Consider the following 16437-nt stretch of genomic DNA (forward strand, 5'->3'; position numbering starts at 1 on the left):
AGACAACTACTCCCAGCTGCCAACAAAATGAAATGACCTTAACAATGGCCATCTGAGGGAAACAGGGGTATAAGGAGGGACAAAGTGTTAATGAGATACAGATAAGATGATTCCCTTAAAATGGCAATCCTCCTACCAACGTGTGTTTTTGGACTGTGGGAGGAACCCGGAGGAAACCCACGCCAACACAGGGAGAACACACCAAATCCTCACAGACAGTCACCCAGAGCGGGAATTGAACCCACAACCTCCAGGCCCCTGGAGCTGTGTGACTGCAACACTACCTGCTGTACAACTGTGCCACCACTGCACTACATATTTAATTTAATTTAATTTAATATTATCTATGCATGCACTTTTATAATCACACTGGCAAAAATAGTACAAATACAGCAAGTATGAGCACTTCAGGATATCTCATAAGGTAATTCACCAATGTGTCCTGTTGGGGCAGAGGTCACTAGTGGTCACAATACACCTTGTGGAGCAAATCAATTAGCCGGCTTTCATTAGTCATACCACAACTGTTGCAACAGAGAAATAAGGGTGAGTCTACTAATCAATTAGATTGGTTGTAAAAGTGCTATTAACTATACAACAAAAATTCCTGATATGAAATGTCAGAGCTGTCCTCTCTACCAGCCAGATAACATTTTACAAGTATTCCTAACGACTTCTTGTTGATATTCCACGGTTAGTGTGCTTTGTCTGGATGATGTTCCTCTACGTCAGAATCCATTGAAGCCCAAGTTGCAATAGTTTGAACTTTTCAGACACTTGACAAATCATCTCTTCTTGGTAAAGGTGCAGGTTTTGTAATCTGCATCAATGTAGCATCCGACCTGACATTAACTGTGTGAGCTGCATTTTTAGTATTAGGCACCAATATTATGTTGAGCAGCTGCAGTGTCAGGAATTCGTATCCCAGGCTGTCGGTCCACTCACTGAGCCCTTCCAATCAAAGGACTGTAATTTTATCTGGCATATCATTCCGCATAAATGGAAGAGGCTGTGAATGTGAATGCTGCTGACAATTTCAGCATCCTCAACTTAAACCGACTCAACCGTCATATTTCCCTGGATATTTATTGCTGCTAAATGTATTGATTTTAAATTAAATTCAAAAAATGAGATTCTGTAGTATGTAAATTCTGTAGTAAATAAAGGATGCAGTGATTAACATATTAGCATAATTACAAAAACACAATATTCCTTAATTCATTCATTGTCTGTAAAAAAAACACAACATTTTATTTTATCTTTTTGTAATTACTTCCACCTAGTCTTCCAGTCTTGAATTTTGTTGAGATGAGACGGTACATGTCTACAACCCACAACCATTTATTGTACTTAGTGTTGGATTTTACACTATAGTGCAATTGTTGAAGAAGGCAATTAGTGTATATATATATATATATATATATATATATATATATATATATATATATATATATATACACACACACACAGGGGTTGGACAATGAAACTGAAACACCTGTCATTTTAGTGTGGGAGGTTTCATGGCTAAATGGGACCAGAGCCTGGTGGCCAATCTTCATTAACTGCACATTGCACCAGTAAGAGCAGAGTGTGAAGGTTGAGTTAGCAGAGGGTAAGAGCAGTTTTGCTCAAAATATGGCAATGCACACAACATTATGGGTGACATACCAGAGTCCAAAAGAGGACAAATTGTTGGTGCACGTCTTGCTGGGGCATCTGTGTCCAAGACAGCACGTCTTTGTGATGTATCAAGAGCCACGGTATCCAGGGTAATGTCAGCATACCACCAAGAAGGACGAAACACATCCAACAGGATTAACTGTGGACGCTAGAGGAAGCTGTCTGAAAGGGATGTTCTGGTGCTGACCCGGATTGTATCCAAAAAACATAAAACCACGGCTGCCCAAATCACGGCAGAATTAAATGTGCACGTCAGGAGCTCCACAGGGTCAATACACACGGCCGGGCTGCTTTAGCCAAACCTTTGGTCACTCATGCCAATGCCAAACGTCGGTTGCATGCCCAGAGTGAAGCATGGGGGTGGATCAGTGATGGTTTGGGCTGCCATATCATGGCATTCCCTTGGCCCAATACTTGTGCTAGATGGGCGCGTCACTGCCAAGGACTACTGAACCATTCTGGAGGACCATGTGCATCCTATGGTTCAAACATTGTGTCCTGAAGGCGGTGCCGTGTATCAGGACGACAATGCACCAATACACACAGCAAGACTGGTGAAGGATTGGTTTGATGAACATGAAAGTGAAGTTGAACATCTCCCATGGCCTGCACAGTCACCAGATCTAAATATTATTGAGCCACTTTGGGGTGTTTTGGAGGAGCGAGTCAGGAAACGTTTTCCTCCACCAGCATCACGTAGTGACCTGGCCACTATCCTGCAAGAAAAATGGCTTAAAATCCCTCTGACCACTGTGCAGGACTTGTAAATGTCATTCCCAAGACGAATTGACGCTGTATTGGCCACAAAAGGAGGCCCTACACCATATTAATAAAATATTGTGGTCTAAAACCAGGTGTTTCAGTTTCATTGTCCAACCCCTGTATATATATGTGTGTGTGTGTGTGTAAAATATTAAATTATATAAAATATTCAAGTGAAAGTGTATTTCTAAATGTCTACTGCTGTGTTTTTTCTGCTTTTAAGCTACAGTTTGTTTGTTTTTTGCACTGATTTTGTACATAAAATCGAATGCATTATAGTGTGGATATGCGTTTGTCCTATTAAGACATTAACATCCTTGTAAAGTAAACAAGCGTGGGTGTGCTAGCATGTTCACTCTCACTTGTGTGATAAACAAAGCACCGTTCTTCAGCAGAAAGCACAAGGGGGTGAGAGAGCAGTGTGTGAGAGAGTAAGAAAAGAAAGGCAACAAAACACAAGCCTCAGATCTCAGAAACATCAGATTTTAGCAGCACCACCTCCCCCAATAAGTACTGGTGTTCTTTGCCAGGAATCTCGCAGCAAGCCAACGATACTGCCACTTACAGCTCCCTTGCTGCTCTCCCTTCTAATCTCAACATCTTCTCTCTCTCTTTAACATTCTCCTCTGCTCTCACAAAGCACAGTGATGTTGAGGCTGTTTTTCCTTGGAGTCTGGAAGACAATAACAATTAACCTTATCTTTGAAGATGTCCTCTTTAACTCATTTAAATCTGCCCCCAGAGATACGAGGATGTGTGTATTGTCACTTTGGTGATAGTAAAACATATAAGTATGTGGAACTGGAACTTTAAGTGTACTTCTGTGACATCACTATAAAAGTATGCTGTGTTTTGTTGGATGCACTGTGAGTGTTTCTGAGTAAACATATGCATTCACATCATTAAAGGTAACAGACTTATCTGGAGAACTACTGTTCCCATAGCGAACAAACAAACTCACACTTGAGATTGCTTTCATTCAAAAGATCTGCATCATTTAAGGTGAAAAAGTATGTCTGAGGCAGAAGTCGCCTGTACCTTGAAACAGCACATAAGTCAGTGTTACCCACATATGGAGCAGAAATAGTACAACATCCTCAGCCATTTTTATGCTTTTCAAACTTTGCAGGTCTCTACACTGTCCAAATGCTTCCAAATGCTGCTTCTTGGCCAGGCCTGAGCTAGTAACTCAAAGAGAGGACGTCTGAGTCATTTCGGAGTGAGACCCTTAGTTTGTTTTCCATTTACAGAGCCAGGGCTCTGTACAAACACTAGACTTTTTCCAGCACAATCAGACTGGTGAGGAAACATCTTTTGAAAAAGAAAGTGTATTGGACTAGAATTGTGGTTTGATTCATCTGACAAAAGTCCAACAAAAACTCTCTCCTTCATTTCACACCTTTTCATTGGTTCCGTAGAAGGCCATTAGAATCCTGTGGAATTTAACGTGCCTTGACCAGAGCAACCAAAGGCCAGCCCTGAGTTAAACACTCATTTCCAGCAACCCCCAATGTTCTGTCTACATACCAATTTATCCAGATCAATCTCAGAGTGACCTTCATGTCAAAAAGCATCAGGCAGTCAACCCTACAGTGATGTATAGTGTTAAGCGTGAACGCATGACTATAGGGGATTTACAAAGATCATTAAACAGTGATGCCTTTTTGACCCAGAGAGGTAGTAAGTGAGGTAGTATGATTTCAGGCTGCTCGAGCTGGGCAAACGAGGCCTTGTTCTGACCTATATACACACAGAGAGAGAAAGAGAGAGAAAGAGAGAGAGAGCACACGTCGCTGTGGGGATTACAATTATTCCCATGTCACTTACAATGGGCTGAAATGGGTGGTGGAACAAAACACAACATGCTGACTCGAGATAAGGTTAAATACTTAATGGATTTTGTGATTTGACCACAGGGCAGCAGATCATTCGGCTTTTTTTGCTGGATGGATTTCCTTGACTTTTTTGTTGAACCGTGGTGACGGTAAATAAAAGATACTTAGTCCAATTTATTTGTATACATTTTTATGGTTAAAATGCACTTGAGTTATACTCTTGTGCAGCAAGCTACACCAGTCTCAAATACATGATCATGGCATTGTTTCATTTCCCATGTAGCTCACTGAAAGAGTGTAAAACCCTGTCACTGCCACAGTTTAGTGTATATGACATAATAGGCGTGTGTGTGAGTGTGACCTCAGAAATCTGACTGACCTCTCCGGTGTCCTCCATTTTGTAATTTGCCAATGTAACGGGTTCTTGTAAAAAAATATAAATAAATAATAGCAAAAAATAACGCAATAATGATGTTAATTGTATCACTGTGACGTACACCATTAAATAAATCAAGTAATGGCAGATGTTTTTCTCCAGAATATCTAGAAATGGAGAAGCTAAAACTGCTCTGAAGCTGATATAGGTCTCAGCGTGCTTATTTCCAACACTCAAGCACAAATAAGGACCAGGTAACCATAGGCCACAGACTCCAGCCCATAATAGTCATTGTCTAGCTCATAGCTCACTATCAAAAAAAAAAAGAAAGTAAAAAATATTTAAATTCTAGTACAATTTGTTCTGAACTGCAGGATTGTTAAGCTACTAAAATATATGAAATATCTTAATATAATCCATCCATCCATCCATTATCTGTAACCGCTTATCCAGTTCAGGGTCGCGGTGAGTCCAGAGCCTACCTGGAATCATTGGGCACAAGGCGGGAATACACCCTGGAGGGGCAGGGCAACACACACGGACATTTTTGAATCACCAATCCACCTACCAACGTGTGTTTTTGGACTGTGGGAGGAACCCGGAGCACCCGGAGGAAACCCACGCCGACACAGGGAGAACACACCAACTCCTCACAGACAGTCACCCGGAGCAGGAATCGAACCCACAACCTCCAGGCCCCTAGAGCTGTGTGACTGCGACACTACCTGCTGCGCCACAGTGCCGCCTCTTAATATAATAATAAGCGTAATATTTTAAGCTACATACTGCTACATTTAAGCTACATACAAACTGCCACTTGTGCATAATGAAATAAAATGACACAAAAAGCAAGTGTAACACTATTACACATCAACAACATCTACTTTAAGCTTCTACTGCCAGAGGAAATTATCTACTTCACTTAGGGTACTTTAGTAAGATTGTACATTTTATGATGTAAATACAATTCGCAGCAATTTGTACCAAATGTGAAAAAAATTCATCTTTCAACTCATTCACGGTCTCTTAATTCACACAGAAAAATGCACTGTATGTTAAATGTTCCTACAACACTGGTCTGTGAGAAATCACATGGTTTTCCTCACAGAGAAACCAGCTTACACCTGGAATCTGTAATAGGGTCAAGATGGGAACTGCAGGGATACATTTGCAATCACACTGTGTCATACGATCCTTCGCCCTTTCCCACTTCCTTTCAGAGCTTCTGTAGGGATGTCGCTGTAGGCCAATGTATCACTCTCTTTTGCCTTGGGCACAGAACTTTTGCTTTTTTTTGCTCTGGTTCAGCCAGACTGAGCCTGCTGCTCCTTGTCCGTTGGAGCGCTCCCAGCAGAGCCCCAGCCACTGGCACATGCCTCTAATTAAGAAGTTTAAAGCCACCATTGTGACGAAGGCAGGGAATCAGAGCCACATTGTGAAGCGCACACACACACACACATACACACATGGCTGCACACACACACTTTCCATCCCCTTAATCGCCAGCGAGTTCAGCCCGCAGAAACACTTTGTCCTGGAATGGCATCAGCCTTGATGCTTTTGTGTAGCAGCAGACAGAGGAGATGAATAGAGCAGAAATCAATTCCCCTCAGAGCGGTTTAATACAGCCCCCTAATAACAGCATGCAGATAGCAACAGAGGGAGTGCGGGGAAGAGGTGAACGGAAAACAAAACAAAAACAGCTTCGGCTGGTGCTCGGCCCACTCTTTGTTCTTTCGTTTCACCTTCAACTATTAATTACTGGAGGATTACAGAGATTGGCTGCATTAAATTAATATTTATTGTTACAATATTAATTACTAAAGGATTAAAGAGGCAGGAGCTTAGAGGCCAAAAGGGAAAAACAAGAGAGAAAACACTAGCCCCTTGGAGCAGTCACTGTGCTTATTAATACTGGGTATTAAAATCAGAGGAATATACAATGGAAAAGGAATTAAAAGATAAAACTCTAGCAGTTTGCATGACAAAATATCAAATGTCTAAATGCAAATATTAAATATATATGAATTCTATCAGAGTGTGAGTAAGAGAAGGAGCTGAGCGGGATGTGTGCGTGTGTGGGGATCGTGTTAGTGAGTGTTATCTGTGTGGGAGTTAGAGTGCCAGTGACCTGTAAAAAACAGTCTTTATCTCTCTCTCTCTCTCTCTCTCTCTCTCTCTCTCACACACACACACACACACACACACACTCTGGGAGACGTGACACTCTGTGAATAAATAAGATGATGAGAGAGAAAAGGCCCTTTGCTACCAGAGTCACTGTCACACATTTGCTAGAGAGAGAGAGAGAGACAGAGAGATAGAGAGAGAGAGACAGACAGAGAGAGAGAGATAGAGAGACATATATATGAGAGAGAGAGAGAGAGACAGACAGAGAGAAAGAGAGAGAGAGAGAGAGGAAGAGAGAGAGAGAGAGAGAGAGAGAGAGAGAGAGAGACAGAGAGAAAGAGAGAGAGAGAGAGAGGAAGAGAGAGAGAGAGAGAGAGAGAGAGAGAGAGAGAGAGAGAGAGAGAGAGAGAGAGAGAGAGAGAAAATATACTCACCGGGAGGTTTTCAATGCTTACCACAGTACATTTGTGTATTTGTGTGTGTGCGTGTGTGTGTGTGTGTGCTAGGGAAATATCATGTTATGGGAATCAAAACCTGTTTACACACTCACATTGTATCACAAGGTAGTCCCCACAATGACATGTGTAAACATTAGGTTAAAAGTAGTGTTCAGGTAAAGGTAAGGGTTTGGCCAGTAATAGCTTTGTGTTGACAGTCTCTATTGGGAGAGTCTAGTGCTCTTTGCCACTTAACGTAGCCAGGAATTTCCTACTACTGCAAGAAAAGAAACCTGAGTGACATTCAAAAGGACCAATCACTTTGGCATGACGTGTAAAAGAAGGCAGTGTTTATGATTCACGTCAGACTAATAAGAGCCACGATACCCAGAAGTGCGTATACGCAGATGTGCAGAGAGCCAATCAGAATGCAACTTGCAGACTCCTGACAGTGAAGGTTAGTGCACTGAAAGTATCAGACTCTCCGTCAACTCGTGGGTCTGTGGCTGAGAGAAGGCTTTTTTGAAATGATGAAATTTTCAGGAAGTGCACATTAACGTTGTTCAATGTGATTAAAACCTAAGAACCATGAGAGCTTATGTAACATTTTAAGAGATATTATTCATATATAATTTATCATTTTAATATATAATGAATTCCATCGTCAGTAAATCAGTGGAAGCCTAATGGAACACTCCAGTCAGGTTTGGGCAATCTTCACTTCACAAGGTGAGAACAGCCTTCACCTGGATTTCTGAGGCTACTTCTATTTTTTTATATATATTTTTTTCAAACTACCTATCAATGCCCTTGATTTTAGAAGGAATGTTGGATGAGCAGGTGTCCACAGATTTTGATCATACAGTGTAACTTACATTACTAACATAGGAAGCTAGAAAACACATTTCAAACGGCCAGGCCTCTAAATGTCCACCCCAAAGCTGCTGTAGTTTATTACAATGTCCTCCCACCTTTTGGCACATCACTAGAAGGGGGTTGTCTTACTCTGACCAGGATGTCCATTTAGTATCAGCCCGATGTATTGGCCAGAAGATAAATATATCAGGTTCTACTGAGTTGCCTTGGCGTCATGTGATGTGTCTAACAACTTCATTTGTAGAGATTCCCCCTTCAAAGCCCTTTTGGATTTTGGAGAAAGGGAAGCTCCCAAAAGACAAAAGTGATCTATTCTTTGACTGAGAGAAAAAGTGCTCTCTCTCTCTCCCCCTGAGTGTGTGTGTGTGTGTATTTAATTGTGTGTGTGTTTATTTGATTGTGTGTGTGTGTGTTTGTGTGTGTGTGTATTTGATTGTGTGTGTGTGTGTGTGTGTGTGTGTATTTGATTGTGTGTGTGTGTGTGTGTGTGTATTTGATTGTGTTTATTTGATTGTGTGTGTGTGTGTTTGTGTGTGTGTGTATTTGATTGTGTGTGTGTGTGTGTGTGTATTTGATTGTGTGTGTGTGTGTGTGTGTGTTTGATTGTGCGTGTGTGTGTATTTGATTGTGTGTGTGTGTGTGTGTGTATTTGATTGCGTGTGTGTGTATTTAATTGTGTTTGTGTGTGTGTATTTGATTGTGTGTGTGTGTGTGTGTGTATGTATTTGATTGTGTGTGTGTGTGTTTGATTGTGTGTGTGTGTGTATTTGATTGTGTGTGTGTGTGTGTATTTGATTGTGTGTGTGTGTGTGTGTGTGTTTACTTGTAAAAGTAGTTACAGCTACTTGACCAATATATAGGTTTATAGTACACGCACACACCCCAACACACACACACACACACACACACACACACTAATATTCATGCTCTTTTTCAAACACTGTTCAGACCTTTTTGCACTAGACATGCTCTCTTTGAAAGGCATGGGTGCGCAAATTCCTGCCATGACACATTCCACAGTTTTGGGTCTGCTCTGTTTCTCAAATCCTTCAATCCACTCATTCAAAACGATTTAAGCCTTTAAAGCCCCCCTCAAAGTTAAATAAATAAATATATACCATCCACATTTTGTTTAGTCTAAGGGGCTGCCACAGTGTGCGCACTTTTAAGGCAGCTTTCAGAAGAAGGCGACAACAGTAAGAATCTGTCACTTTGAAAAACCCATGTCACAGGGTCGTGTACACAGTAAGTGTGCTTTAGTGATAATTCACCACTGTCGTGATCACACAGCTCCAAGGTCCTGGGGTCCTGGACTCAAACCTGACCTCGGGTCACTGTTTGGGAGGAGTTTACTGTGTTTTCCCTGTGTCTGTGTGGGTTTCCACAGTCCAGAAACAATTGTTGGTATGTGGATTGACTATTCAAACTGTGCACAGACAAGAGTGTACATTTGTTCCTGCCCTGTGCCCAATGATTCCAGGTAGGCCAGTGACCCTGAACAGGAAATTTCATTATAGAAAGCATATAATGAAATGAGATGCACTGGAGAAGCTGTACTTAAGCCTAAGACCACCATGCCCAATGCCAAAAGTCAGCTGGAGGGTTCACTTTCCCCCAGTACTGATTTCTCTGAAGTGACGGAACACCATCTAATACCTCTGGGCGTAAGATGGAGTTGTGTTTGTGCTCCAGACTTGCCATCCAACATAAGCACCTGACCTCAGCAATGTTCATGTGGCTGAACGCCATCAAACCATTCCAGAAATATTATGATATTTCGAGTCTAAATCATTTCCTGAAGAGTAGAAAGGGAGATGAGCAGATGTCCACAAACATTTGGTCAAATAGGGCCAGGTAATTGCTTCCACAGGTTGGAAGCTGAGTAGTGAACAGCAAGGTGTTTTTTTACTTCTTAAAACCAGTAATGAAATCGGTGCAAAGAAAAAGTAAGGTGAGAAAAAACAGAATTAACCTCAATTGCTACAATTTCATTACAGGGAAAATGGCACTTACGTATCATAACAGTAATAGCTTTGCTCATTTGAATAAATTAATTTGAGTCTTTTTTCAGCGCAATAGCAAAAACCGTTTTCCTTGTATTTTATTTTTATAGCCCCTTCTCCCCTCATCGTCAACAGTTCAAGGAAGAGCTGAAACGGTAAGTGCACAAATTACTGTGAGATAATGGAAAAATTGAGAACATTGAAGGTATTCCTCTTGAAGTCCCTGTTCCGTTGACCTCAGGACAGTGCGGTTTCACAAGACTGTCCGTAGCATGATGAATTGTGTAACATTATGGCCGGTATAGTAGTCCATTAGGGAGAGAGAGGTAGACAGATGCAGTTGTGAGGGTTGGCAAGGAATATAATGAGGAGTGTAACCTCCCATGCCCTCCACTGGCTGCCAGAGTTATTCTGCTGCGAGCCTGGGGCAGAGGAAGGACACAGTCGTCCTCCACTCTCTGGCGCCTTCCACTTTTTCACTATTGTACAAATGAGAATGTTTTGTTCCCTAGTGCCTTAATGACCCAGTCCAAAGCCATTAAATGATAAAGATCCATAACTGGATAGTCATAAGTGATATAGTGTTGATTTATACTGAACTGGCTGGATAGTGATTCTGGTATATGAACTGATATCAGGATTTCCCAGCACTGTAGTGAAACTGGAAGGTGTAACACCCAACGTGAACCCAAATAATCACGTCCAGTTCAGAATTCAGTGTAAACACTTTTTTCAGTTGTTGGGCAAAAATAAAAAGCCTGACGTCTTATGTTTTAAGTAGTTCATGTTCGTGTAGTATTGCCCTGTGAAGGACTGGCGCCCCCTCCAGGGTGAATTCCGGCCTTGCGCCCAATGATTCCAGGTAGGCTCTGGACCCACCGCGACCCTGACTTGGATAAGCGGTTACAGATAATGAATGAATGAATGTTCGTGTAGTATGAGGCTACATTGTGGACACATAAAATAATGTATATTAAAGATATTTTAATAATGTTTAGAATTTATTCCAAGAAACATTGTAAATAGAGCCCATTTTTTGGCTTTGAACCCTGAAACATTTGTGTTTGATGTGATGGCTTCACAGCTTGCTATCTAGCTAGCATTATCACCTGAAGTTCCCACACATAAACTGCTCATATTTGCAAGACAACGGCTGCATCCAAAACTACTGACAACTGTACAATACACACCACATTAATGAACATAGTACTAATGGTGTATAGTGTGAGTTAATTTTTAGTGACAGTGTGCAGTTGTAGATGGCAATGAAATGAAATTTTTTACCTGTGATTGCGTGATGAGAAAAGGCCTCCACGTAGGTCAGATAGTTATGAGGACAGTGCTTCTTCAGCCACTTGCACACGTCCTGCTGCGTCCACAGCACTACAGGCTTTGAAAGGCTGGACAGCGTAGGGCTGGTGTGATACACCGCAAAGGCCTCTCCTGGGCGAATCTAAACAGGAGAAAAACATTATTATTATTATCTTCATGATCATCATCATCATCATCATCTATCATTATCACTGCTATTACCCCTTATCCCCTCACCCAGCAGCAATGTCACATTTAATCTTCTTTATCAGTAGTCATCCACCTTATCAGGGTTTTATTAGCTATCCTTATTACCATCGTCATGATCAAATCCTCACAATCCATTCCACCTTCATCACATTTTATATTCTTCCGTTTAAACATTTAACCTGATGTTACTCAACGCTGGCTATTAACTCAGAAACGCTTCAGTAGAGCAGATGGAATAATTACAAATGATAAATTACAAACATTCCTTGATGTCTACTTGGGAGGGTATTTTTTAACCCAAAATCATTCATGACGATGTTTATGTTTATTCATTTTAAAATTAGAAAACAATGAGGCAGCAAAAATATGCATGGTGCGAATGTTCTGTGTAATAATCTCATATATACAGTACAACAACAATTACATTTGCTCACCTGCTTTAAAAGTACAAAGAATTAACAAATGAAAGAGCCTAAGAGACAGTACATCTTCATCCATGATAAATGTATATTAAACTGTTCTTAATATAAAATCCCATCATATAAAACATGCAATATTTAAAAAGATGATTTTTTCCCTCACATATAAAATACAAGTTAAAAAGGCAAAGCTCCATTAACTGAAGAGACTGAAGGGGCCTTTTTGGAAATCCAAGGAAGAAGTGTATTGTTCTCCCAGCTCTGACTGACTGTCCTGTGTTTCACTTCTTTCACAGACATTGATTATGACAGCGGTAAACTGAACAGAGAAGGTTTTCAAAATCAAACAAACAAACAACAACAACAACAACAAGTTGTTTTTCATGTACTGACCTTAGATACTGAAGCATCTGAATGTTTTAGTAACATTAACAGTGTTTCAGTTTAACAGGCCTCAAATTATAGTAAGGGCGGCACGGTGGCGCAGCAGGTAGTGTCGCAGTCACACAGCTCCAGGGACCTGGAGGTTGTGGGTTCGATTCCTGCTCCGGGTGACTGTCTGTGAGGAGTTGGTTTGTTCTTCCCGTGTCCGCGTGGGTTTCCTCCGGGTGCTCCGGTTTCCTCCCACAGTCCAAAAATGCATGTTAGTAGGTGGATTGGCGACTCAAAAGTGTGTGTGTGTGTGTGTGTTGCCTTGTGAAGGACTGGCGCCCCCTCCAGGGTGTATTCCTGCCTTGCACCCAATGATTCCAGGTAGGCTCTGGCCCCACCATGACCCTGAATTGGATAAGGGTTACAGATAATGAATGAAAAATGAAATTACAGTAAGTGACTGTAATTACAGTGTAATTACTGTAGTTACAGTAATGTGACTGACAGCAACATTTCTTCTAAAATAAAAAGTTATTAATGGGTAGTTTGACCCCCTTTGCTTCAGTAACAGCTTTTGTTTGACGTCTTTAGTCTAGATGTTGGAACATTCTAAGGATTTGATAGCACTCAGCCACAAGAAAGGCTGTGGTTTCAAAAAAGTGAACAAACTGAAGCAAAACAGTGAGTTTCCGAGGAACACATGGAGGTGTAGTGCGAGGTTATGTCTCACTAGGATCTGGGAATGATGTTTACAAAAACACTCAGAGACACTCTCTGACACTTTCTCACACTCTATTACTCAATTATTTATTGTCCCTCAAAAATCAACACAAAATTGCTGGTATTTTGACAGATTAGACCTCTCCTTCTCCACTGAGCTCAAGTATCCGGCTGCTTTCTGCTTCTTCAGCATTTCTGATTTGCTCCTTCCTCTCTCTCTCTCTCTGATGTAGAATGTCTGATTTACTGGGCTTTTCTCCTCTGTAGCAGCAGTATAACTGACAGTACTAGATAAGGGTCAGACTGTATCTGACAGACATGCAGTGTCAGCTACAGCACTGCTTCCTGAACAGCTCAGTAAATGCTCTCTGATCTCAGAACAGCCTGAAGAATGTAGAGTCCCTCCAGCATGAGCTACACCAGCTACACACCTTTATCACACACCAACCACACAGTAAACATCTACATTTAGCATACATACATTTAGCATACACAGTTGAACCCTTTTTTTTTGCGATATGTTGTTTTTGTTGTTGATAATTCATTCATTATCTGTAACGGCATATTCGGTTCAGGGGTGCAGTGGGTCCGGAATCATTGGGCACAAGGCAGGAACACGGGGGTGGGGGTGGGGGGGGGAGAGGGCGCCAGTCCTTCACAGGGTGTCACACACACTCACACATTCATTCACAGCCAACATGTGTTTTTGGACTGTGGGAGGAAACCGGAGCACCCGGAGGAAACCCACACAGACACTGGGAGAACACACCAAACTCCTCACAGAGAGTCACCCGGAGTGGGACTTGAACCCACAACCTCTAGGTCCCTGGAGCTGTGACACTACCTGCTGCACCACCGTGCCGCCATGTTGATAATTCAATATTACAAAAAAGTGATCAGATTATAAGATTTAAGCATTGTAATTAGTGTAAATGAGGCCAAAGATTGTATTTATAAGTCATTAATGAGCAATCGCTCATTTTCATCCTATTCGAATCATATTTAATTAATCATGAATAATTATATCAAGTCATTGGTAATCGACACATTTAAAGTGACCTTCTCCTTGCTTACACTAATAAAAGGTGGTTGTTAATTGTGCTGAATACACAGCAAACTTCAACTCAGTGGGAAAAAAAGATGCAGGAGTGTTAAAGTAATATGACTTGTTCAAAAAGTATGTTTGTCTGAGTTTAATCAAATTCACATTAGGTGGCTGTGTGAATGCTGTTCCTCTAATTACACACAGTCTGAGTTCTTCATATTCCTTTGATTTAAAAGCTGGGACATTTTAATATGTCACTGTTATGCCTTTGTTAGTTTTGAAGATGACAAACAGTTCACAACAATCAAAATGCTGTCTCTTTGTGATGAAACAAAATGGTGACAGCTGGTGCGGAAAATACAAGGACAAATCTCTCTAATTCACAATGACACCAGGGCGGCAGCACTGATTCACTCAGTTGTTTGCTTATTTACCACACCGCTCATTGTTGACTGTCCACTTCGCTGGAAATGCTGAAGCAAACACTTATGAATAGCTGCCACTCACGTAGCTCTATTTACTATGTGCTGTATGCTGACCAATCACACGTCAATGAGCAGGACAAAGATACTGAATGTACTTTGGGACACTGCTGTGTAAGTTTGTGTGAGATTGTGTGTATGGTAAGATCTGGGTAGGATGCATAAAAATATGGGATCACTGTGGATATGGCAGCTACACTATGCAGATACGTGGAACACCATGGACAGATGCAACAATCTATCGGAAATTAGGTGAATTTATACAGTCTTAGAAAAGTGTGTTACAGTCCAGTTGTTTTCACTAAAAGTACATTACATTATTGCCTCCTGAAGGAGAGGAATATTTTCATTGTAGAACATTTTAGATACTGACCTCATGGCTGAGTGCAATCAAAACTGACCTCAGACCATCACAATGTCAGACGTAAAGAACTTAATCACAAACATCACTCCAGCTTATCCCAAATGTATTGAATCCATCATAGCAGTTCCATACTATATGGTTTGTACCCCTTTACCCCACGTTTTGCATTAAACAGGGTATCTTTTCTCTTTCTGAGCATCCCATTGCATTCCATGTTTTTATATGAAACTTAAAATATCAGGAAATATATTGTATGTGTCCAACTGATTGCAAAGGTAGATATCTCTCTTTTTTGTTCTCTCTCTCTCTCTCTCTCTCTCTCTCTCTGTCTGTGTGTAATGTAATTGACTGCAAAAGTGGATATCGCAGCTGTGTTTGTAATGTATATGGGTCGATGAAGGGGCAGGTGGATCTGATTGCTAATGGAATATTACCCTCTAAAATGCTCTGTCTCGCACATCTACACTAATGTTCCCTGATGTCCAATAGTCCATAGAACAGATAGAAGCCCAAATGGAGGGACAGCCAGACAGAGCTTTAAGGCTAAAACTATCTCAGCTTACATGAAAAAGGATGGTGCAACCTGTTCTCTGTGAGCCATACAAAAATACTGCTGTGTTTTCTGTTTAATGGAAGTCATGCCTCTTGCTTCTTTGTTTCTAAACCTTGCTTAAAGGGGACATCTACAAACGTGGAGAAACACAGTTCTCTCTGGTTGTTTACATTTAGAAGCTCCACGGCTTTTAAGATGGAATGGTGTGTTGGGAGGGGGGGTGACGGTTGTTGGTACATGACTGACGTTTAATTTGTCTGTAAGCTTTAAATCACTGTTTGAATTACCACATAAACTCATTTGTAACTCGTTTTAGTTACGTTTTAGTCGGTGAATTCTCTAAAAAGTGATTTTAATTGCTAATGTGAACGCCGTCTTTAAGTTTTGTTTTGGTGATGGACTCCTTGCCTGCTCTCATTACATCAGGATGCATTACCGTGGGATGTTAAAGTTTTAAAATGTACCATTTACTCCACAGTCTGTCCCATCTATATATGAAAGGTAAGCTGCAAAAAATAAATAAATAAATTCACGTATCACCTCTTCACAGTTATATACCTATTCAGCCTGTGGAGGTTTAGTTCCAACATTGACACTGTATATGATTTAATAAATCCTTTTTGAAATCACAGTTTAGGGCAGCCAGTCAAAAAATAGGTCATTTACATACAATTTCAGCTTAAATTAATCTCCAAAATAAAAAACTTAATGGGAAATGATCATGTTAAAATCTAGGTAGGAAAATAATCATATAAATAATTACTGTGACCATAACTGATACAGAAACCTACACAAGCATGAGAATCATGTCAATCATGGCCTTTTAAAGGGGCAGCTCAAAAGAACAAGACGTGGGCTGAAA

The 16437-nt window shown here is 40.9% G+C and overlaps 1 protein-coding gene across 1 annotated transcript in view; it reads right to left on the reverse strand.

Moving 5' to 3' along the window:
* samd10b (sterile alpha motif domain containing 10b) overlaps positions 1 to 16437 on the reverse strand; it is a 92734-nt gene that overhangs the window by 12671 nt on the left and 63626 nt on the right. Inside the window, exon 3 of the mRNA XM_066672606.1 lies at positions 11384 to 11552. Coding sequence (XP_066528703.1) covers positions 11384 to 11552 — 169 coding nt within the window. The remainder of the gene's footprint in view (positions 1 to 11383; positions 11553 to 16437) is intronic.

Source organism: Hoplias malabaricus, chromosome 5 (assembly GCF_029633855.1).
Source record: "Hoplias malabaricus isolate fHopMal1 chromosome 5, fHopMal1.hap1, whole genome shotgun sequence".
Lineage (NCBI taxonomy): Eukaryota > Metazoa > Chordata > Actinopteri > Characiformes > Erythrinidae > Hoplias > Hoplias malabaricus.